This window comes from Carlito syrichta, unplaced genomic scaffold (assembly GCF_000164805.1).
Source record: "Carlito syrichta isolate Samal-C Ts95f unplaced genomic scaffold, Tarsius_syrichta-2.0.1 Scaffold305279, whole genome shotgun sequence".
Taxonomy (NCBI): domain Eukaryota; kingdom Metazoa; phylum Chordata; class Mammalia; order Primates; family Tarsiidae; genus Carlito; species Carlito syrichta.
Window position 1 is genome coordinate 165300 of NW_007249375.1, and position 22820 is coordinate 188119.

Below are 22820 nucleotides of genomic sequence, written 5' to 3' on the forward strand. Positions count from 1 at the left end.
TTCTGTCGCCTAGACTGGAGTGCAGTGGCCGCTCCTGGCCACCGCAACCTCGACCTGCTGGGCTCCGGCGATCCTTCCGCCTCAGCCTTCCAAGTAGCTGGAATTACAGGCATGTGCTACCACACCCAGCTGATTTTTTGATTTATTGTAGAGATGAGGTCTTGCTGCCCAGGTGGGTCTCAAACCCGCGGGCTCAGGCAATCCACTCACCTCAGCCTCCCAAAGGCGCGGGATTACAGGCTGAGCCACCGAGCCCGGCTCACCTTCATTCTTTATTAGAGAAAACAAGTAAGAGTAATATGGGAATTATGTGCAGCTGGATAGCTCTGGATTCAATTTTCAAAAAATCTTCTAAAACAACTGTTACAAGATCAAAATCAGAGATATGAAAACCCGTTAAAAATAGGTAAATGATTATTTGAATCATTTCTGTGCTCTCTTCACACACAAATTATGGTTTCATTCATACAGATATGCCATATATTAGCAAACAGGCCTAGCCAGACATCCTTTAGTGCTTTTCTTCAAATGTGCTGTGATAAAAGGGGAATTTTCATTCGACTTTATTTGGAAACAATTCTTACTTTGAGACAGTATACAAGCAATTAAAAGGAATTTTATATTTCACCTTATGCTGAAAGAGTAAAATTATCAATGCTTTAAAAAAATTACCTAAGTATTCACAATTGAAAAAATACTGTCAGTGTAGACTCACAGGGGAGGAGACAACAAAAATTGACTCAAATATCTTAAAAGTTAATGGCTGACATTTCTCTATTCTTTTTTTTTTTTTTTTTTTGTAGTTGGAGTCTCACTCTGTCGCCCAGACTGGAGTGCAGTGGCCGCTCCCAGCCACAGCAGCCTCGACCTGCTGGGCTCTGGTGATCCTTCCACCTCAGCCTTCCAAGTAGCCGGAATTATAGGCATGCGCTACCACGCCCAGCTGATTTTTTGATTTATTGTAGAGACGAGGTCTCGCTGCCCAGGCGGGTCTCGAACCCGCGGGCTCAGGCAATCCACTCACCTCAGCCTCCCAAAGGCACGGGATTACAGGCTGAGCCACCGAGCCCGGCTCACTTCTCTATTCTTAAGGGCATTCATCAAAGGATCTGTTTTTATCTTATAAAATATTAACTCAAAGTTTGTGTAGCTTTTTTTTTGCTACCAGTAACATTTAGGCCCAGGCACTTTTCTTACTACAAATTTTCTTTTGTTGTTGTTGTTAATAGGAAAAAAAGGTCCTATTTAAGCAAGAATAAGCTTCTAAATGTATAAGGTAACATCTTATAAATTATTATCTTATCCATTAAACACATCTGTAAAGGACATGGGTACTGCAACTGTTAATTACTAAATCAAATCCTTATAATTTCCAACTATTATACGAACAAAACAGACTAAATAAACCATAGAAGACACAAACAATCCTCCTTTAAACACTCAGGAGACATTTTAGAACTTTACAGTACTACATGGTATGTTTTCCCTTAAAATGCTTTTGTAGAATATAAATATTTTTCAAGTAGACCCAGCACATGTACAAGATCAGACTATAGTTCACAGGCATGAGACAATCAGAGATTTCCCAATAACAGAAAGCAATCAAATACTGCATCTTGAAAATTACAGGAATTTTAAAATAAAGTAACTTTGCTACAAAAGACAACCATTGGTCCAGAGTAAGTCAAGTTACAAAGTACATTCCAAAGAATTAAAATATTGCACACTGGCTATGTTAATAGATAATTTAAATAATGAAGAAAGTAAAACCAAATGTTAAACACTGATTTTTCTTTTAACTGCTAGATTCTAGAAATATACACAAGTATTAACAGGGAAAAGGTTGTGGTGATTATAATGGTACAAATGACTGTAACTAAAGAGAAAATACTTCTGAAATTATAATGTAAGACAATGAAATATCTATTAATATTCAGCATCGTTCCTTAGATTATCCCAGGTAAGTATTCTCTAGCAAATGAGTTTTTAACATATACAAATCAGTTTACAAAGTAAGTAAAGAGTAATGCTTCAATCACAGAGTTTGCTGTAAATCTACATAATTCCATAGTTTACAAAGGACTAAATGTCAAAGGAAACACCAAGCAACTATTACTTTTTTTTTGGGAAAGCAGGATTTATTGAGAGAACAGAAAATTTCCCACAGTGGGAGGGGACCTGAAGGGGCTGCCCAACTATTACTTTTATTTTATTTTAATTTTTTTTTTTGAGTTGGAGTCTCACTCTGTCACCCAGACTGGAGTGTAGTGGCACTCAACCTGTTGGGCTCCAGTGATCCTTCCGCCTCAGGCTTCCAAGTAGCTGGAACTACAGGCACGCACTACCACGCCCAGCTAATTTTTTGATTTTTATTGTAGAGATGAGGTCTCGCCATGTTGGCCAGGCGGGTCTCAAACCCACAGACTCAGGCAATCCACTTACCTCAGCCTTCCAAAGCGCGGGATTACAGGCTGAGCCACCGAGCTCGGCCTAACTATTACTTTTAAATGAAAATATGCATTTTTACCACAGAAACAAATAGAAAAAGAAAAATTCATTACCTTTGTCATCTTTAGATGATGTCTTGCTGTCTTTAGATTCCTTTGAAGAGCTACAGAGGCAAATCACCAGAAGAAATTGAAAACAAAAAACAAAAAAACCCCAAAATCGAACAGCTTGATATTGACTATATTTCAGACTAGTGCTATTCATACAAATTAACAATTCCAAAGGCCTAGATTAGTTTATTTGAACAAATGACTCCCTTAGGATTCTTGCACTGATTTTCCCCAAGATGCCTGAAGATCTAGATTTTCTGACAATTCTATTCAGTAGAAATATGGCCATCTTCTCCAGATTTCAGGACTGGGACTTGACTTCATTTTGTGTTCTTAGAACTGATAGTTGTTCATTAACCATCATCACAAGGATTTTAAAAAATAAAACACAAAAAATTGTCAATTTGAAAAAAAAACAAAAAACAACAAAAAAAAACCAAATATATGCTGACATTCGACAATGCAATCAGTAGGACACACTGCATATTATGAAGATCTTGAAAATTTTTTTTAAAGTAACTTATGACGGTCAAAAATATTATAGGCAGGATCATAAGACACTAATTACTGTACATGTTCTTGAAGCCACCCCCTTAATGTAGAGTGATCTTATTGAATGCTGGAATTCAGTATCGTAAAGAACTGACATAGAAAAACAAACCTCTTTGCTTGACCAGAGGCCCCAGTAGACGAGGGCCCTTTCTTCAAAGTATCCTTTTCTTTGTCTCCAGATTCTGCTTTCTTAGAACCTTCTCTGGCTTCCTTCTCGACAGGATCACCCTTCACGCAGTCTTCCTTCTTACCATCTTTATGGTTCGCATTCATCTCATAATCCTTGCTTTCCTTCTCCGGGCTCTGTGCAATGACGTCCTGCCCATCTTTTGGCTTACTTGCTTCAGAATCTGTAATTTTCACATTTTTACCTGTTTCTAGGAGGTCATCACCATCAAAATCCAGAGTGATGGCATCTTCAGCCTGGATTGTGACCGAGATGTTGTCATCCTCAGCTTCTTTCACAGTCGCATTAGCTTCCATCTCTTCATGAGCTGTGTGATCAGCCTCAGCTAGGTTCCCTTCTGAAGGAAGAGGTTTAGATACTTCTTGTGTACCATCACCAGAACCTGCTATATCTAAGAGGATTTAACAGGAATAAATATGGCAAAACAAGAAGTTTAAACAATTTCATATTCATAAGCTAGAATAGGACCTAGAAAATATAAAGCCAGTTATTAGCACTGATGGAAGGTTGGGGGAAAAAAAAAACACAAGGGCATTAACTAACATAAACAATCCTTTACCCAGGATCACTTATTCTTCATGGAAAAATTGATTTCTACATACAAACACCAAACAACATAGTGAGAAAATGGTTCCATCCTGAAGATACCAGCTCTTCGTTTCTGGTTATAAGTTAATGGCATATGGAAGATTTTTTCTTCCTCCATGAGACAGTGATAAATGTGCAGACTTATTCAATGTTCGAATCATCTTGGGATTTAACCCGTGTGACCTTCAGAACTCCCATGGATGACTTCTTGAAAAGGTCACAGTCTGAGGATAGCAGTCAGTCTTCAAAGGACTTCAGGGCCCCATCATTTTCTGTCTTCAAGGCTTGAGGAGTCCAGAATCGTATGGAAAACTGCTACAGAAGGCTCTGAGGATGTTCCTGCTCCATAACATTCAGGAAATTGGTTATTTCCAGGCTTCATCCTGTCCAGTCAGTCTGCAATTACCATTTTCAAAGATGCCGTGCATTCCCCCAAAATAGAAAGGCTTTGGGCATGTGAGGTTTTCAGTCAGTGGCTTTACTTTTTCATCATTGCTTCTAGGCTTTTTATTCTGCCTTGTTTAGAACCCTGCTCCACGTCCTTTCTAGTCCAAATAAGATCCTTTGACTTCTGTCCAAGAACTCTTCCATAACCTCCTATTGACCACATGTATTGTTACAGTTGCCCCTGCAAGTGTATTGGGTGATACAGATCTCCTAAACTACTAAAATTGTCAGAAGACTGTATGAAAGTTTCTCTAAGCAGCAAACACAAAGTCAGTTTCCTGGTCATAAACCATTTTTGGACTAGTTGTAAAATGCCTTATGAGTGATGTACTAGAACTCCAATAAGCACATATGAGTTACTGCAGTGTCAGTCTTAAGGATTTAATCAACTTACCGTTTGCTACAAGTTATTTTATAAAAATAAAATTAAAATCAGGTTAATTAAAAAGCAGCATTGTCCACTACAGTAACTGATACGTACTATTAGGTTAGAACATATCGTAAGTGTTCAAAAGAAAATTAAAACCAATTAAAAAATAGTCAGGATGCTAACTTAATTCACTAAATAGATAACTCTGAAAATAAACTCATTTCAAAAATAAGATTCCAAATAAGAAATGTTTTATTTTCACAGAATTTACTGTTTTTCTAAATGTCGGCAATCTTAAAACTCTACTTAGCATCAAACATACCTTTCTCATTTTCTTCTTCCTCACCATCCTGAAATTCAAAGAATAATCAAATGTAAATGAATTCACATAAATCTAGAATTTACTAATAGTACAAAATCAGTTGACTTAAATTTGTGAACAATTTAATACTAATTAGGGATATCTAACACTAACAAATAAATAGGATATTCTAATCAGAACCAGAACCCATTTTGAGATAAGTGGCACAACTCTGGTATATACAAGTTTAGAAAATAAGCAGGTAAATCTGCCAATGATTAGATCAAAGTGGATTATTTAGTTTCAGTATTCAAAATTAGTTTAACTAACCCAACTCTTGCTCATATCAAAGAGTTGCCAATAAAAAGACTGACCTGATGTATTTTATGTCACTCAGTTCAAAGGTCCCCTCAGGGTTTATTACTCAAAATAGTACTGTAAAGTATAACCTGTAGACATACACTTTAAAGGGCTTGAGTATACATTAATAAACAAAAAAACCCACACTTCCTTTTAAAGCATATCAGACGTGAAAAGGATGGCATATGGAAGATTTTTTTAAAAATGAATTCACCCCAGCACTTTGGGTGGCGGAGGCAAGAGGATTGCCTGAGCCCATGAATTCGAGACCAGCCTGGGCAACTTGGTGAGACCACATCTCTACAATAAATAAAAAAATTAGCTGGGAGTTGTGGTGCTCACCTGTCGTTCTAGCTACTTGGAAGGCTGAAATGGAAAGATCACCTGAGCCCAGCAGGCTGAGTCAGAGGTGGCCATGAGTGTACCACTGCACTGCAGCCTGGGCGACAGAGTAAAACTGACTCAAAAATAAATAAATAAATAAATCACTGTTGTCACACACTTGAGGCCAACCAATTTAAAGATAGTATTTGTGCTATAGGTAATCAAAACAAATAACCCACTGTTTTTAAAAAAACTGATTTAAGGCTGGGCACAGTGGCTGTAATCACAGCACTTTGGGAGGCCAAGGCAAGAGGATTGCCTGAGCTCAAGGGTTCAAGACCAGCCTGGGCAACTTGGTGAAACCTCATCTCTACAATAAATCAAAATACAAGCCGGGCATGGTAGCGCACGCCTGTAGTTCCAGCTACTTGGAAGACTGAGACACAAGGATCTCCTGAGCCCAGCAGGTTGAGGTTGCAGTGGCCATGAGCATGCCACTGTACTTCAGCCTGGGTGAAAGAGTGAGACATCAACGCAAAAAAAGCCAAAAACCAAAAAGCCAGAACTGATTTTAACTTTGAAATAATCGATAGCTTCACTAAATCCACAAATAAGAAGGTACTAGCTTAAAAACAGAAATATCACAAAACCGAAAAGCTTTATTTATTCTACCAAATATTGCAAAAATCACTAAAGCAATCATACCAATACAGAATCACCATTTTCCCACATATGACTAAAGAATAAAGTAATAAGCACTATAATCTCAATAACTGAAAAAAAATTTTAATGCTTTAATTTCAAATTTTAACTTTTAAAATAAAAGCTGAGTAGAAGTAGATTGTTTATGTCAAGTGGTGTGGAACTTGTTGTGAAGTTACCACACTATAAAGCCTTAAAGGGACAGTTCTCAAATTTGAGCACATATCAGAATCCCCTGGAGGGCTCGTAAAAACACAGATTGCAGGGCACCAACCCCAGAGTTTCTGACTCAGAAGGTCTGGAGTGAGGCTTGAGAATTTGCATCTCTAACAAGTTTCCAGGTGATGCTCATACTGCTGCTCCACAGAGGACACTGAGAATTACTGCCTTAGCGTGACATCCTAAGCAGTGAAGGAAAACTTAAAATTGAAATGTACATAGAATTTTAAATGACATAACACAATTTGAGATTCATATAAAAAACATGCATTCCTTAAAATGTCAACCATTTTATCATGTGCTCAAGATTACATTTGGAGAACATTAATTTCTAAGGAATCATTTTAAATGATACTGTGACTAACATGTAAGTGGCCCAATTAGAGAATCACTAATTATTTTGCCACTAAAGTAACATGAAAGAAACTAAAAAATACTTTAAAGCCACAAGCTTCGAAGTAAAACAGTCCAAGACAAGCAAATCATTGATTGGCAGCAATGTAAATCCTATGATTATAAGTCTACCATATTGTGTTCTAAGAATCTCTTAATAAATTGTTTTCCTAAAATTTTTTCTGAGTTGGGATCTTATTCTGTCACCCAAGCTGGAGTGCAGTGGCATGACCGCGGCTCACAGCAACCTCAACCTCCCGGGCTCAGTGATCCTTCTGCCTCAGCCTCCAGAGTAGCTGGGACTACAGGCATGAGCCACCACACCTGGCTAATTTTTTGTAGAGATGAGCGCTTGCTATGTTGCCCAGGATGGTCTCGAACTCTTGGGCTCAAGCAATCCTCCAGCTTTGACCTCCTAAAGTGCTGAGATTACATGCATGAGTCACCGTACCTGGCCTACTTTAAAAAATTATCTCCAATCTGCATGCGAACAATTGGAAAACAAACACACACTTGGGTGAAGTGGTAGACAGTGGCAGCTAGGGAGGGATGACTTGTACTCAAATTATGGATAAATCTTTTTCTCAAACTCACTTTTAGTTTAGTAATGTTTCTTGAAGGAGTAAACTGGGACACTAACTTTTACTTAAAAGCAGAACAAACGAACTTAATGCAGCTCGACTCTCCTTCGCTACCTGTGGTGCCAAAACCAAACTACTTCCAAGCTTTAAGAGATGCACATTGATAAGTTTAAAAAAAAGTCCAAAGTATTTGCTATTTTTAAAAGTAGAATTAAAAATACTACGTTGTCATAAACAAAATACTTTCTGTTGTAGTTCCTGCCAATTAGGATGTTACTCCTAGTTGCTAAAGTAACTTGTAAGGTTTGTCTTATTTGCTGAAGTTTTTAGATAGTGATCTTAATAATTAAACCTATCTTCTGAAGAGTTTCATAGCTCAAGTTTCCCCATAGTGGCTACAGTAGCTTAAATGCCCCTTAAAAAAGTCCTGACCCGGATTCTAGAAAACAAAACTAATTACTACAGGGAGGAAGAACAAAAATAACTAGGGTTAGTAGAAAAGACGAACCACACATCAGTGCCTATTTGTTTCACTGTGCAGTGTGTGCAGCACATATAGCACTACTGAAACCAAGAGTCCTAAATAAGTCCCCAAATCCTTGTAATAAGGAAACAAACCAAGAAATACAAGAAAGACAAAGGGAAGCTTTTCTGTCCAAATGATACATATGCACAGACATGATATGCAACTTATTTGAAAATAATTTTCCCCCATTGAAAACAGATTTTTTCCAAAATGAGGACTACTGCAAATAAATAAACATAAAAATTTACTTTTCAGTTAACCAAATGTTTACTATACATCCAATTCCCCTACTTTCCATAGGTTATTCTAAATGTGTACATGAATATGCTAAATAAAAAGACCCCCCTCTCCCCTGACATGAAATGTAAACACTGTATTCAGACTGACTGATTTAAAATAAACTCAAGCTGGGCTCGGTGGCTCAGCCTGTAATCCCGTGCCTTTGGGAGGCTGAGGTGAGTGGATTGCCTGAGCCCACGGGTTCGAGACCCGCCTGGGCAGGCGAGACCTCATCTCTACAATAAAATCAAAAAATTAGCCAGGTGTGGTAGCGCACGCCTGTAATTCCGGCTGCTCGGAAGGCTGAGGCGGAAGGATCGCCGGAGCCCAGCAGGTCGAGGCTGCGGTGGCGGGAGCGGCCACTGCACTCCAGTCTGGGCGACAGAGTGAGACTCCAACTCAAAAAAGTAAAAAATAAAAAAATAAAAAATAAACTCAGAATAACCTAAACAATTAACTGCCTATCTATCTGGCTATATGCTAAACACTGTGGAAAATACAAAATGCTTGGCACATTATAAGTATTCAATAAATATTTGTTGAATGAATTTGTAGAATAAATGCATTGTGAAATTCTTTTAAGCTGGAAAAATGAAACCGCTCATCTTTATATATCTGAAAGGTTTAACTTTGGCACTGTGTTAAATACAACAGAACTCAGAAAACATTTATTAGTAAGGATTATTTAGTGAAAAGAATACCAGACTAGATATGAGACCTAGGTACTTATCTTGTCTTTATCACTGAAACAGTTTTACTCTGTAGTATGTCACCTACATAAATTCACCTATAAAATAGAGATCATATGTGACCTATACAAGATATGGCAAAGATTAAGTAAGATAATGGATATCAGAAGTTCTCTGCAAACAGCAAAGCACTACATAGGATAGAGGTGTGAGAGAAAGTTTTGTGAAGGAGACAGAGGTGAATCTGGCTTTCAGAGGTATATAGATTTCAAATGACAAAAAAAGGGGATGGTCCTTCAGGTTAGTGACATATTAGGGCAAAGGCAAATAGAAAAAAGAAGCAGCTCTTGAGACTAGAGGAAACTTTTAAGAACTGAAACATTAGTAAACAGGGCTATTTTAGAAAAAAATTTCTAGAAAGTTCTCAAGTAACTGGAACTTTAAGCTACTAAAACAATACTACAGATATTCACTAATCGTATAGGTACTATATGCCAGGTACTAAGATTAATCCCTACATTTACCTAGCAAGGTGGAAAGAATAATGTTTATTTTATAGACATAGAAATTGACTAAGAAAACCTGCCCAAGCCAGGTGTGGTGGCTCATACCTGTAATTTCAGCACTCTGGGAGGTGGAGGCAATAAGATTACCTGAGACCTGGGTTCAAAACCAGTCTAGGCAACATGGTGAGACCTCATCTCTACAATAAATTAAAAAAAAAAAATAAGCCAGGCATGGTGGCACAGCTGCTTGTAATTCCAGCTGCTTGGGAGGCTGAGGTAGAAGGATCACCTGAGCCCATCAGGTCGAGGTTTTGGCAGTATTGAACACGCTGCTTCACTCCAGCATGGGAGACAGAGTGAGACTCTGACAAAAAAAAAAGGGGGGGGGGGGGGGGGGGGGGGGAGGGAGGAGGAGAAAGAAAACCTGCCCAAAGTCACAATATTATAAATAACTAATAGAATTTGGTTCAGATTCTACTTCTAGGTAATACATAGATGTGCCAAGAGGCCAAAGTCTAAAGATTTAAGCTGCAAGTCAAAGCCTGTGGATTGGTCTGAAACAGCTATGTCCCTATACAAATATGCTGCTCATTTATGCTTTTAAAAGCAAGTAATGGGCCAGGCTCAGTGGCTCAGTCCGTAATCCCAGTACTTTGAGAGGCCAAGGCAAATGGAATGCCTGAGCCCGAGGGTTCAAAACCCAAACAGGCAACTTGGCAAGACCTCACAATAAATTTTTAAAAATTAGCTAGGTGTGGTAGCATGTGCCTGTATTTCTGGCTACTTGGAAGGCTGAGGCAGAAGGACTGCCGGAGTCCAGCAGGTCGAGGCTGCGGTGGCCAGGAGCGTGTCACTGCACTCCAGTCTGGGCAACAAAGTGAGACTCCAACTCAGAAAAAAAAGCAAGTAATGGAGGAATAAATCATGTGGGTTTTTTTCTTTTTTTGAGTCAGAGTCTCACTCTGTCACAACCCTGGCTCACCGCAGCCTCAGCCTCCTGGGCTCAGGTGATGTTTCTGGCTTAGCTTCCCGAGTAGCTGGGACCACAGGCATACACCATGCTCAGCTAATTTTTTGACCTTTTTGTAGAGATGAGTTCTCACTATGTTGCCCAGACTGGTCTCCAACTCTTGAACTCAAGCAATTCTCTTGTCTTGGCCTCCCAAAGTGCTGGAATTACAGGTGTGAGCCACCACACCCACCCAAAATCATGAATTTTTAAAAGGTTACCAATAAGGGAATGATAGAGAACTACAAATGAAGAAAACTTTTTTGAATTATCTCTTGTCTCATAGCTTTGATTTTGGAATCATGTTAATATTTTAAATAATTATAAAATTAGATTAAATTTACTAACTTTATTCTGAAATAATTACAGACTCAGAAGAAGCTGCAGATTAAATTTTTAAATATTAAAAATAAATATGCATCAGTTGGTGATATAACCATACAGAGTAGAACTCATCTATAACAATTATTTATTCATCCCTAGAGAGGTATACTCTTGTGACAAATGTAACTGGGGAAAAAAGTCTTAAATTATTTTCAGCAATCATACTGGTAGTGGTGTTGGTATTATCATTCTAAGACTTGTTATGTGCACTGTGAGATAAAGAAAATGATTAACTCGGAAGTATCCATATGAATTAAAAATCCATTTCATCTTAAAAACAAAAACAAAAATAAAACAAAAAACTCCAACACATTTCTCTGGCAACTAACGCTGAAAAGGCCCAGAAACAATGAAAAGCTCAGTAACAACAAACACCCCCACCACCCAGAATGTTGACTTGAAATGTCATTTGTCATTTAAAGGAAGAAATGGCTAAATATGCGTCTGGAGCAGGAAATGGAACATCTATACATAGCAGAAAGACAGGAATCAATCAAAGACTACCTAAATCCAGAGATTCTCATAGCTAAAGATAGTACAACTTGAGCATTGAATAAGGATAATACCTGCAATGGACCAAAATACATTGAATATTAAAATCTATGAGCTAAAATAAATCAAAGAGAGGAAAAAGGAAAAGTTAAAAACTCACTGGCCAGTGTTAAGATATGCTAGTGATTATTATTCACTAGCAATTATTCAGCTTTTTATCCTGAAAAGTGGTAAATAAAAGGAAAGAATCAAACATATATCCTGGCTTCCCTTTGTAAATTATACCACAGGGTAATCAAATAGTAGATAGGGGAAGTCTGTCTTTCTAGAAACATTTTAGCAGATACACAAAGAAAATGATAGAAATGGAATATCATCACTTTGGAACTGCTAATGGGTATGAATTATCAATGATTGGTACCATCACAGAAAGACAAAACTAGATACTATGTGCACCCAAATAAAAGAATATGCTACTAAACCTGTGTGTACTGGGGTATAGAGGGGTGTTAGCCTTGAATCTGACAGCAAGTCTCTAGATCCCATAACCAATGTACCAATTTACAAAAAAAATGCAGTATACAAAGGAACACGTTGAATGACACCACTGGAATGTAATCAGCAAAACCTAAACTTTGGAAGTGTTACAGCAGGGGTTGGCTAGCCACATGAAATGCTGTTTTTGCAAACATTTTTACTGAAACCCAGCCATGCCCATTCATTCATGTATTATCTATGGCTGCTTTCACACTACAATGGCAGAGTTGAACAGTTGTGTCATAGACCATATAGCCCACAAAGGTTGAAATATTCTGTATCTGGCCCTTTAAGAACGTGCCAACCCATAATCTGTAAGATAAGTAACTCAATTTTTTCAACAAATACAACAGTGGGGGGAAAAAAGATGGAGAGAAAAATATAGATTAAAAGATACCTCAAAAATTTCAATCACAATTTACAGATCTTTATTTGTATTTGTATCCAAATAAGACCTGCAATGAAAAAAAAATCTACAGACAACTGAACATCTGAACGCTAACAGTATATTTAGTGACATTAAAAATTTTAGGAAGCCGGGCTCGGTGACTCAGCCGGGCTCGGTGACTCAAGCCTGTAATCCCGCGCCTTTGGGAGGCTGAGGTGAGTGGATTGCCTGAGCCCACGGGTTCGAGACCCGCCTGGGCAGCGAAACCTCATCTCTATAATAAATCAAAAAATCAGCTGGGCGTGGTAGCACATGCCTGTAATTCCGGCTACTCGGAAGGCTGAGGCGGAAGGATCACTGGAGCCCAGCAGGTCAACGCTACGGTGGCTGGGAGCGGCCACTGCACTCCAGTCTGGGTGACAGAGTGAGACTCCAGCTCAAAAAAAAAAAATTTTAGGAGCAATTGTGTAAAAAATGAGGTCTCTGAGAAATACATAATGAAACTTTTCAAGGGAAATATGTCTGTATTTGTTTCCAAATAATGCAGAAGGGGGAAGTAAATGGAAGCGTAGAAGAAATAAATTAATAATGGCTGAAGCTGGATGATGATTACATTCTATTCTATCCTTTAATATAGTAATATATTTAACATAGTAATATATTAAGCAAGCATGTTTAGAAGTATTAGATCATGATGGAACCCAGATACATTTATGTTTCTAGATGTTCCACTATACATTACTTAGAAAAAAGAAAAAGGTCATTTTAAAGAAGACATATATAAAGCTGGGTATGGTGGCTCATGCCTGTATTCCCAGCACTTTGGGAGGCCAAGGTAGGAGGACTGCTTGAGCATAGTCGTTCAAGATGAGCCTAGGCAACATAGTGAGACCTTGTCTCTATGAGAAACCAAAAAATTAGCCAGGTGTGGTGGTATGCACCTATAGTCACTGCTACTCAGGATGCTGAGGTAGAAAGAGCACGTGAGCCTAGGAGGTTGAGGCTGTGTTAAGCCACGACAGTGCAAGCATGGGTGACAGAATGAGACCCTGACTCAGGGGAAAAAAAAAAAGTCTCTTAAGATGTAACCTCTTTATGTTTTGATACAATATGGCAAAATCTAGTCCCCTGGTAAGAAACAAATAATTGCTTCCTCTTTATTATGATGGAAAGGGAACAAAGCCATCTCTAGCCCATAAAAATTAAAAAAATGGATCTATTCCTTCAGATACTTTATTTCTCCCTGTTTAAAAAAACTATCTGTAATAAAGTTTATTATGTAACTGGGGATCCTTAGATATGATGCTTTAATGCAAATCACAACCTCCATATCTGCAGGAGTGGTCCTGGATGGAAGTTAAAAAGTTAGTTGCTAAAGAATATAAAGACTTTAACTCCACATTTTTGCAAATCAATAATCTAGAAAAGGCACTCCCTCAGTTAGCAAGTAAATCTTCCTCATCTGTTCTTTATCACTAGGAAATGAACAGGGGACAGGCCTATAGACTTTCACAGTCCTAACATCTCCTTCTGGAATATACCAAGTGATTACAAACATTTCTCCCAGAAAGGCAGTCTCTCTCCAAGATGCAATTTTTTTCTCCACTGCAATACACAGACAGCCAATATATAGCCTCACCAGCGTCTGAAAGGCAAAAAAGCCCAGCATTTTTGGAGGCCAAGGTGGAAGAACTGCTTGAGCCCAGGAGTTAGAGACCAGCCTAGGCAACATAGTGAGGTTGGGTGTGGTGGTGCACGCCTTTAGTCCCCGCTACCAAGAAGGGTGAGGCTGGAGGATCCTTTCAGCCCAGGAGTTTGAGGTTGCAAGAGCCATGATCGCACCACTGCACTCCAGCCTGGGTAACAGAGTGAGACCCTGACCCCCACCCCCCAAAAAAAGAAATAAAGAAAAAAAGGCAAGAGAGCTGCAGAAAAGAAGGCATCAGCTAAGCAGTCCATGAATACAAGCCCCTCTTAAATACTCATCTAGGAAGTATTTCTGAGAGGAAATTAACAGACATGACCATGATTTGTTAAAAATCTACTAAATCAGGGAACCTCTATCTCTATTTGTTTTTTGTTGTTTTTTTTTTGAGTTGTAGTCTCACTCTGTCACCCAGACTGGAGTGCGATGGCTGCTCCTGGCCACTACAGCCTTGACCTGTTGGGCTCCGGCGATCCTTCTACCTCAGCCTTTCAAGTAGCTGGAACTACAGGCGGGCGCTACCACGCCTGGCTAATTTTTGATTTATTGTAGAGATGAGGTCTCATCAAGTTGCCCAGGTGGGTCTCAAACCCGCGGACTCAGACAATTCACTCACCTCGGCCTCCCAAAGTGCTGGGATTACACGCTGAGCCACCAAGCCCGGCCCAGTCTATCTCTATTTGAAAGTATATCATTAAAAGAGAGCAAATGAACAAGGGGTTCTTTAGTACAGAAATGAGAAAAAGACAAGGGTTTTTTTTAAAACTGCAGAAATTGAGCTATAAATGTCTGTTTAGAGCATCTGTAAGTCATGCTATAAAATGTATACTATGTATATCACATATACCAACAACTAATTTTATTGCACACTGAAGTGCAGCCATTTTCCACATGCATACCTCCCAAGTAAATTTCCAGAACAGAAATGTTTTGTCATTTTTAGATTATGCCCATCCTAGAGTCTTAAATTAGCAAAATTTAAATAAAGCTTTGAAAAGGGTATTAGTACTTTCAAATGACTTATAGCAAAGTGACAGGGAAAAAAAATCAAGAAGAATGTAGAATTCTCAAAAAACTGTTAACCAGAGTTAATGTTTTATTAAAAAGATGGACTTTTTTCCAAAAATCTGAAAATGACAAGAAACTCAAACTCCCAATTATCTTTATGGCTACAGAAATTTCAACTGCCAATAGTATTTTGTATACATCACATAAATAACTCAGTATTAAATTTAAGACAGTGTTATGAACTAAAGAATTATAAAATCAAAATAAGATTCCTTTTCCAAGCCCTTCCACCCACAATATCAAATTCATAGGACTAAATGTAAACTTACTTGGGCTGTTAGAAAGGTATCATCTTCACCTTCTTGAGCTTCAATTTCCTAAGTAAAAGGGTATACAATAGCTTTGCTTTACAAAATATCTGGGTAACATGAAATGCTTTTATACTTCTACCTGATTACCATTTGTCTCATGTTCTGTATAATGTCTATGATACCATGGGTATTAAATCAGTGCTTAACAGTTTGGCCTATATTTTTTGCCAACATAAAAAAATTAGCTATGTTGCTAGAGAATTAAGAGAATTTTTTTCTTAAGCCCCTCATGTATTAGGTTAGGTAGAAGGGAAATGTTTTTAAGCACGAATGCCAACAGCACTGACTCTCTAACCCACTGACTTTAAGATATACTAATATACTTCAAAGCAGGACAAATGCTCTATTTCAAAGAACAGATATGAAAAGTTATCTGCCTTAAAATTAACTTTCATATGTAACTTTCCCACCCTTGATATAACCAAAGAAATGCCAATTATAACCTTTTATACATACTAAAGTAGCAAAGGGGGGAAAAAATGCCTACCACCAAGTAATGTTGGCAAGGTCAGAGTGAAATTGGTACACTCATTCATAGTAGGGTAGAATAAAAATTCTTGAAATTTAAATTTTTAAAATTAAAGGAGCAGCTATTAAACACACAGGAAGCAGTCGCTAATATATTATGGTATATAACACACAAATTATGAAGTCATTATGTTATATGAAAATAGAATATATAGCAATTTATGGATTAGCAACTGTAAAAACATTATGTGGAATAAGCAAAAATTTAAAAGGTCACTTCAGGTGGTAGCAGAGATTCTGGGTGATTTATATTAGCTTTAAAAGCATATTTTTAAAAAAATCTGAGACTTCTAAATTGAACTAGAAAAAAATTACTTTTTATTATTTGAAATTTATGTGTCATGTTTTAAAAAAACTGGCTAAAGACCTGACTTTCGATGTCCTCTTTTTCTATATCTTCTATTGCTTCTGCCTCTATTAATTCATGAGTTCTCTTGTTCTCTTCTGCAGAAAGAAACTCCTTGGAATGCATATTTTCTTCTTCATTTTCAGCAAATTCTTCAGAGTCCTTTAGTTCGTCATTTCCATCTTGTTCATGTGCCTCTTGATTCTCCAATTCACAGTCCTTTTAATGGTAAGAAAATTTGGTACAACTAGAGGCAAAGTAGTGTAGGCTATCCACCAAGTGTTTTTGGTAATTTACATCTCTAAATGTGTCAAATGTGATCATATTTTGATACTCCCAAAGCCAAAGTTCAATCATTTCAACTAATATACTATGTCTTTAAAAATAGGAGAACTAATACCAAGACCATTAAACCATAAATCTGAGTTCTCAACTCTCTCATACTGAAATGCACACTAATTGAATTGTTACTAGAAATGGTCTAAGTTTCAGTTATTTAATATTTACTAGGCCACATCCTAGGTGCTGTCTGGAAGCGACTGCTTCAAAGAAATGACTTGATTTATCCATGTGCCATAGGTTGATTTAACTTCAAAGACAACGTTTATTTCTAATTAATAATAAGGAACTCCCAACTGCTGCATCATTGTCTGTTTTTGAAAAGTATCCAAATAATGAATTTAAATGTACTGCTTTTGAAATTTACCACTGTGCCACAATGTCAACTAGGCAGGGAAACAGATTGGGATCGAGTCTGTTTGCCCTTTCAAGTTTATGGATACATGGGTATTTCAGTGGAAACAAAAGCAGCACTCTGCTTAATTTCTTCTTTGATTAACTGTAGAGAAAGGAGTAAAAGCAATAAACATTCCTTCCTCCTTTCCTATTATTACAGCAAAAATCTAGCTGATTTAAGAAAAAGTTTCTGGGTTAAAGGTGAAAAAGGCAGAGGCATTCGTATCTGAACTGCAGTGAGGGAACAAAAATTTCTGTTGAGGGAAGTGGGCACACAGAAGGGATATGATTGTTTTTAGAATGTGGAGTGTTTGGGGAGAAGGGCATCTCTGGTTTGACCAGCCTTATCACAGTATGAGTGGGGGAACCTTGGAGGTTGAAAATGGAATAGGTGGTTGTATAAATGGCAGAGAATAGGTACAAAAAAGATCAAGGGGAGTCACTGAGGAAATTTCATATTGTGAAGTGCCAACTTTGACCAATGTCCTCTTATCCACAGAAGGAATTCCTATACTATTCAGATATTTAGATAACAGGTGATATTTATCCACCACTATTGTATAAATTCCAGAATTACAAGCTCTGTGAGATAAGGAAAATAGATTCACTTAATTTCTGATAAATACATCACATACATCGATACTTCCAAAGTAAAACAAGAAATATTTAAAAACGGAAGATAAAATTAAATAGGATTTTTAAAAACATTCTTTTGCTCTTCTAGATATGACCAGGCTTACTTAACAACACAAAGGCATCCTTTGCAGCACATATAAGAGACAGTACTATTATTCTTCTGAATAGAAGTATATATCTCCTTGTAACATATCAAATGTTGTAACATTTTTATGAACTGAAGAGCTGAAAGTTAGACAATCGAAAATTAAAATCAGTAAATCACAATGTTTTTCCAGTTTATGGAATAATCAACACTTACTAGTGAAGACAACTGGAGAAAATAAGAACAAGGGAACAAACCTAATGGAAGATATACCACAGGATAACAGAATATCAAAACTGAAGGGTTTTCAAGAGGTCAAACAAAAGCTGGTTTCAGGCATGCAATTCGGCACTTTTAACGGATTTCTGGGCAAACAGTTCCTAAAATGATCTGATTTCAAGGTTAAGTCCTCAATCAAACACTTCTTTCTCTCCATGCCTGGCCTTCAAGTAAAAGGTGCAAAGTGTGAGATGTATAGTGTGTGTGAATTGGTTTATAGTGGGTGGAATGGAAAGGCTGCAGGTAGGAGGGAGGAGTGGGTGAGTGGACATGAGCTAACTTCATGTCAAAGATATTCAGAGACATCATGACATTATGGACTAACTATACACAGAAAACAATATATGGTGGTATAAATGTATATAATTTAAAAAGCACTATGCTCACTAAGTAATTTGGTATAAGTATTTCTGCAAATACCACAATACTTAAGAACTAACAATGAGTAAGTAGATCCCTTTTCATTAAAAGCAGAACAAATTTTAAAAACCCAACCACAATAAAAAAAAAATTGCCTGTTGTATATAATTAAAATTATACACTTTCTTTTTCTGGCTGGTCAGTTTTGAAGTTCATTCCTTTTCAGTCAAAAAGTCTGGTTTATTCATGTTTAAAGGGCAATACAAATTTCTTAATTTCATCTGTGTCAAATAGTAACATACCAGCAATTTTCTCTCTCCATTATAAGGTCTATATTAATCTAAGTTCTATATACCATATACAAAAACTAAATGCAATGAATAGATAAAAAGTAAATTAACAATATCCTTCACTGTGGTATCTTGTCCACAGGAACTAACATATCAGTTGCCTGGTAGCTGTTCCTGTGGCCTCTAAAGCTAAAAGTCTCAAATTTCTGCTTAAGGCCTGGACAAACAGACTATTTTTAGCTTTATGTCTCAGTAAACAAAAGGGTTATTATTTATTATACATCTCAAATATGAAAGTTAAGGAAATTGACAATATTATATAAATATCTTTAACCTACACACTTCAGTGTCTACTGTTCAAGTGCATAAAGCTCATCATGCAAAATACTAGGCTCAAAATAAACATCTTAACCTGAATAATCAACACTTTACCTTGACAAAAGCATCATCTTCTACAGAAGTATCTCCACTCAACTCATCTGCTTCTTGCTTTTTACCTGCGAAAGAGGGAAAATGGGCTAACAACCAATATTTTATTACTTTAAGAGCAAAAACATTCAGTTTGCCCTGCAATAATATCACTCTCCACTTCCAAATCTTCTGACAAAGCTAATGTCAACTACTTGGAATCCACCTAGTCAGAGCCGTCCCAAACAAAACTGTCATGCTATGCTATCTTAATGAAATACACTGTGCACACAATCCTACACACGACCCCCTCATCTTAACTGACTTGACATACATTATACCTTTTTCTTTACACCACTTGAATTCTCTGTCTCCAATTCTCTCAGAAGTTGTAGTCCTTTTCAATGGCATTCTACTAACTGTATACATAACCAGACACCTAATAGCTAAGTTCAGGGCTCATATTTTCCACAAAGCCTTTCCTAAATTCTACTCTTCAACAAGTTTCCTCTGAAATAAAAATCCTCTCCCTTCAATCTCCACCTTACAACCCATCAGTTGATTACATGTTGCCTAGTACTGTGTTTCAAGTACATCTTGCCTCCTCAAGTGGAGAAGAAATTTCTTAAGTACAATGATTGATTTTATTATGCTAATTCTGTATTTCTCCAAAAGCCTAAATATTAATAGTGCTGGACACTTAACATAATGACTGATTTAAGGCAAGTAGTAATTACTTCAAGGGGAAAACTGTTGATGGCTTCCAAGTAGACTACAGACCTTCTCTGCCCAAATCTCATCTTCAAAATTTTGCTAATCGGTGACTGGAAATTTAAAAAAGTTTTCCACATTACAAAGTTTCCGTGGTCAGTCACAGTGGTTCATATCTGTAATCCCCGCACTTTTGGAGGCGGAGGCGAGAGGATTACCTGAACCCAGGAGTTTGAGACCAGCCTGGGCAACACGGCAAGACCTCATCTATACAATAAATCAACAAATCTGCCAGGTATGGTAGCATGCACCTGTAGTCCTGGCTATTTGGAATGCTGAGACAGAAGGATTGCCTGAGTCCAGCAGGTCAAGGCTGTGGTGAGCCGTGATCACGGCACTGTACTCCAGCCTGGGTGACAGAGTGAGACTCCAACTCAAAGAAAAAAGTTTCCCCCAGAACCAAGGCACAAAAACCAAAATATCCATAATGTAGCAAAAATGCTGTAAAAAACACAGCTGCTGGAACTTTATTATTTAAAATTTATTTTTAATTTTTTCATTTATCTTGAAATGTAAAATGGTTACTCCTTCCTAAGGTCAACTAATAAACTTTCCCCTTTGCCTACAACGGACACAAACAGTGCTACTTCAAGCTGAAGTTTCAGTGACCCAGGGTGGAGGTTTAGCTGTTGAGTTAAGTGTCAAAAAAGTCAAGATACCTCCCCTCCCCTAGTCTCCTCACTCCTCTAAACCTGTTCCATGAGTGAGTGACAAAAATAGAAACAAGATGCAGGTCAGGCGTGGTAACTCATGCCTATAATACCAACACTTTGGGAGGCCGAGGTGAGAGGATTGCCTGAGCCCACAGGTTCAAGACCAGCCTGGGCACCAGGCTCAGTGGCTCAGCCTGTAATTTCAGCACTTTTGGAGGCCAAGGTAAGTGGATTGCCTGAGCCCACAGATTCGAGACCAGACCAGGCAACTTGGCAAGACCTCGTCTCTATAGTAAATAAAATATTAGCTGGGTGTGGTAGTGCACACCTGTAGTTCCGGCTACTTGGAAGGCTGAAGCAGAAGGATCGCCTGAGTCCAGCAGGTCGAGGCTGTGGTGGCCGTGAGTGTGCCACTGCACTCTAGCCTGGGCGACAGAGTGAGACTCCAACTCAAAACAAAACAAAACAAAAAAAAGATCAGCCTGGGCAACTTAGTGAGACCTCATCTCTACAATAAATCAAAAACCTGGCCGGGCGTGGTGGTGCATGCCCGTACTTCCAGCTACTTGGAAGGCTGAGGTAGAAGAATCACTTGAGCCCAGCAGGTCAAGGCTGTTGTGGCCATGAGCATGCCACTACACTCCAGCCTGAGTGACGGAGTAAAACTTCAACCAAAAAAAAAAAAAGAGAGAGAGAGAAAAATGCTGGTTCTTGCAGATATGTGGAAAACAAGATGAAGAGTGGGAATTTTTCTTCCACCCAAGTAATATCAGAAGGATTGTGAAAATCAAATGAGAAATGAAGCATGGAGTTTAGTAATGTGTGAACTTAATTATAATGCTGGTGTTTGTATTTTAGGGAAAACACAAACTTCTGGTTTACTATGCCCTTTCTACTAGTTTAAAGCTTTGAATCTAATTTCACAATTATTGTCATCATTCTCTTTACCATCAGATTTAATTTGCAAATGAGAATCTGGCACAACAAAAAAGCTGATAGATTATTTTGTCCTAAAGTCTAAAATTAGAAGTTATTAAAAGGCTAATCACTAAAAAATCCTGTTCATCAAAAAGTATTTAATTTATTAAAGAAAAAAAAGTAGCCAGGCACAGTGGCTCATACCTGCAATCGCAGCACTTTGGGAGGCTGAGCACAGGAGTTCGAGACCAACATGGGCAATATGGTGAGACCTTGTCTCTACAATAAATAAAAAAACTAGACAAGTGTGGTGGCGCCTATAGTCCCAGCCACTTGGAAGGTTGAGGTGGAAGCCTGAGTCTAACAGATTGAGGCTGCGGTAGCCGTGAACATACCACTGCATTCCAGACTGGGTGACAGAGACTTCAATTCAAAAAAAAAAAAAAAAAAGTCAACATGTTCCTATCCTGAAAAAAGAAATAGTATTGGATGAGAAAGAATTCACTACATTCTTCTATCACATTTAGAGAAAGTTCCATAATATAAAAAAAGATATTACCTTTAGGGAAAAATATGCTTTTGAAAACATCAAATCCTTTCCCATGCACATGCACCACCTAATAACCTAAAGAACAGAGCTTTTGGGGGAACTCCTTTAGAGCATTCACAAATGCTATTTACTCCTTACAGTCATAAACTGCTTTACAATTTGCACATCTTAAAAAAAAAGTTCAAAGCCGGGCTCGGTGGCTCAGCCTGTAATCCTGCGCCTTGGGAGGCTGAGGTGAGTGGATTGCCTGAGCCCGCGGGTTTGAGACCTGCCTGGGCAACTTGGTGAGACCTCATCTCTACAATAAATCAAAAAATTAGCCAGGCGTGGTAGCGCGCGCCTGTAATTCCTGCTACTTGGAAGGCTGAGGCGGAAGGATCGCCGGAGCCCAGCAGGTTGAGGCTGTGGTGGCCGGGAGCGGCCACTGCACTCCAGTCTGGGCGACAGAGTGAGACACCAACTCAAAAAAATAAAAAAAAAAAAGTTCAACTGATTTCTCCAAGTACCCTATGGTACACGGGGCAGGCTACCACAATTTTACAAAGAAAAAATAAATAAGCCTGAGAGGTTAAATAAGTTTGCCTAAAACTTGAAAACGGCATGCCCAGAACTGGAAGCCACGACTTCACATTTCCAATTCTAAGTTCTTTTCACTGCATTTTATTGTGACCTACATCAAAACAAAAACATTACTCTAGTAAAGAGTGGTTAATTAGTTCAACTTAAAGATATTATCTTTGAAATGGCAGCCCTGGATATAATGACAAACTACATACTTATGCACA

General features: G+C 38.0%; 1 protein-coding gene across 2 annotated transcripts in view; it reads right to left on the bottom strand.

The window, feature by feature from the left end:
* SLTM (SAFB like transcription modulator) overlaps positions 1-22820 on the bottom strand; it is a 51694-nt gene that overhangs the window by 18529 nt on the left and 10345 nt on the right. Inside the window, exons 2-7 of one of the 2 annotated variants that reach the window (XM_008061471.2) lie at positions 19168-19232; positions 16372-16569; positions 15435-15482; positions 5025-5052; positions 3220-3634; positions 2562-2611 (exon numbers count right to left, since the gene is read on the bottom strand). In XM_008061471.2, coding sequence (XP_008059662.1) covers positions 2562-2611; positions 3220-3634; positions 5025-5052; positions 15435-15482; positions 16372-16476 — 646 coding nt within the window. In that variant the 5' untranslated portion in view covers positions 16477-16569; positions 19168-19232. Of the gene's footprint in view, positions 1-2561; positions 2612-3219; positions 3689-5024; positions 5053-15434; positions 15483-16371; positions 16570-19167; positions 19233-22820 lie in introns of both variants that reach the window. The other variant, XM_008061470.2, reaches the window with a different exon arrangement.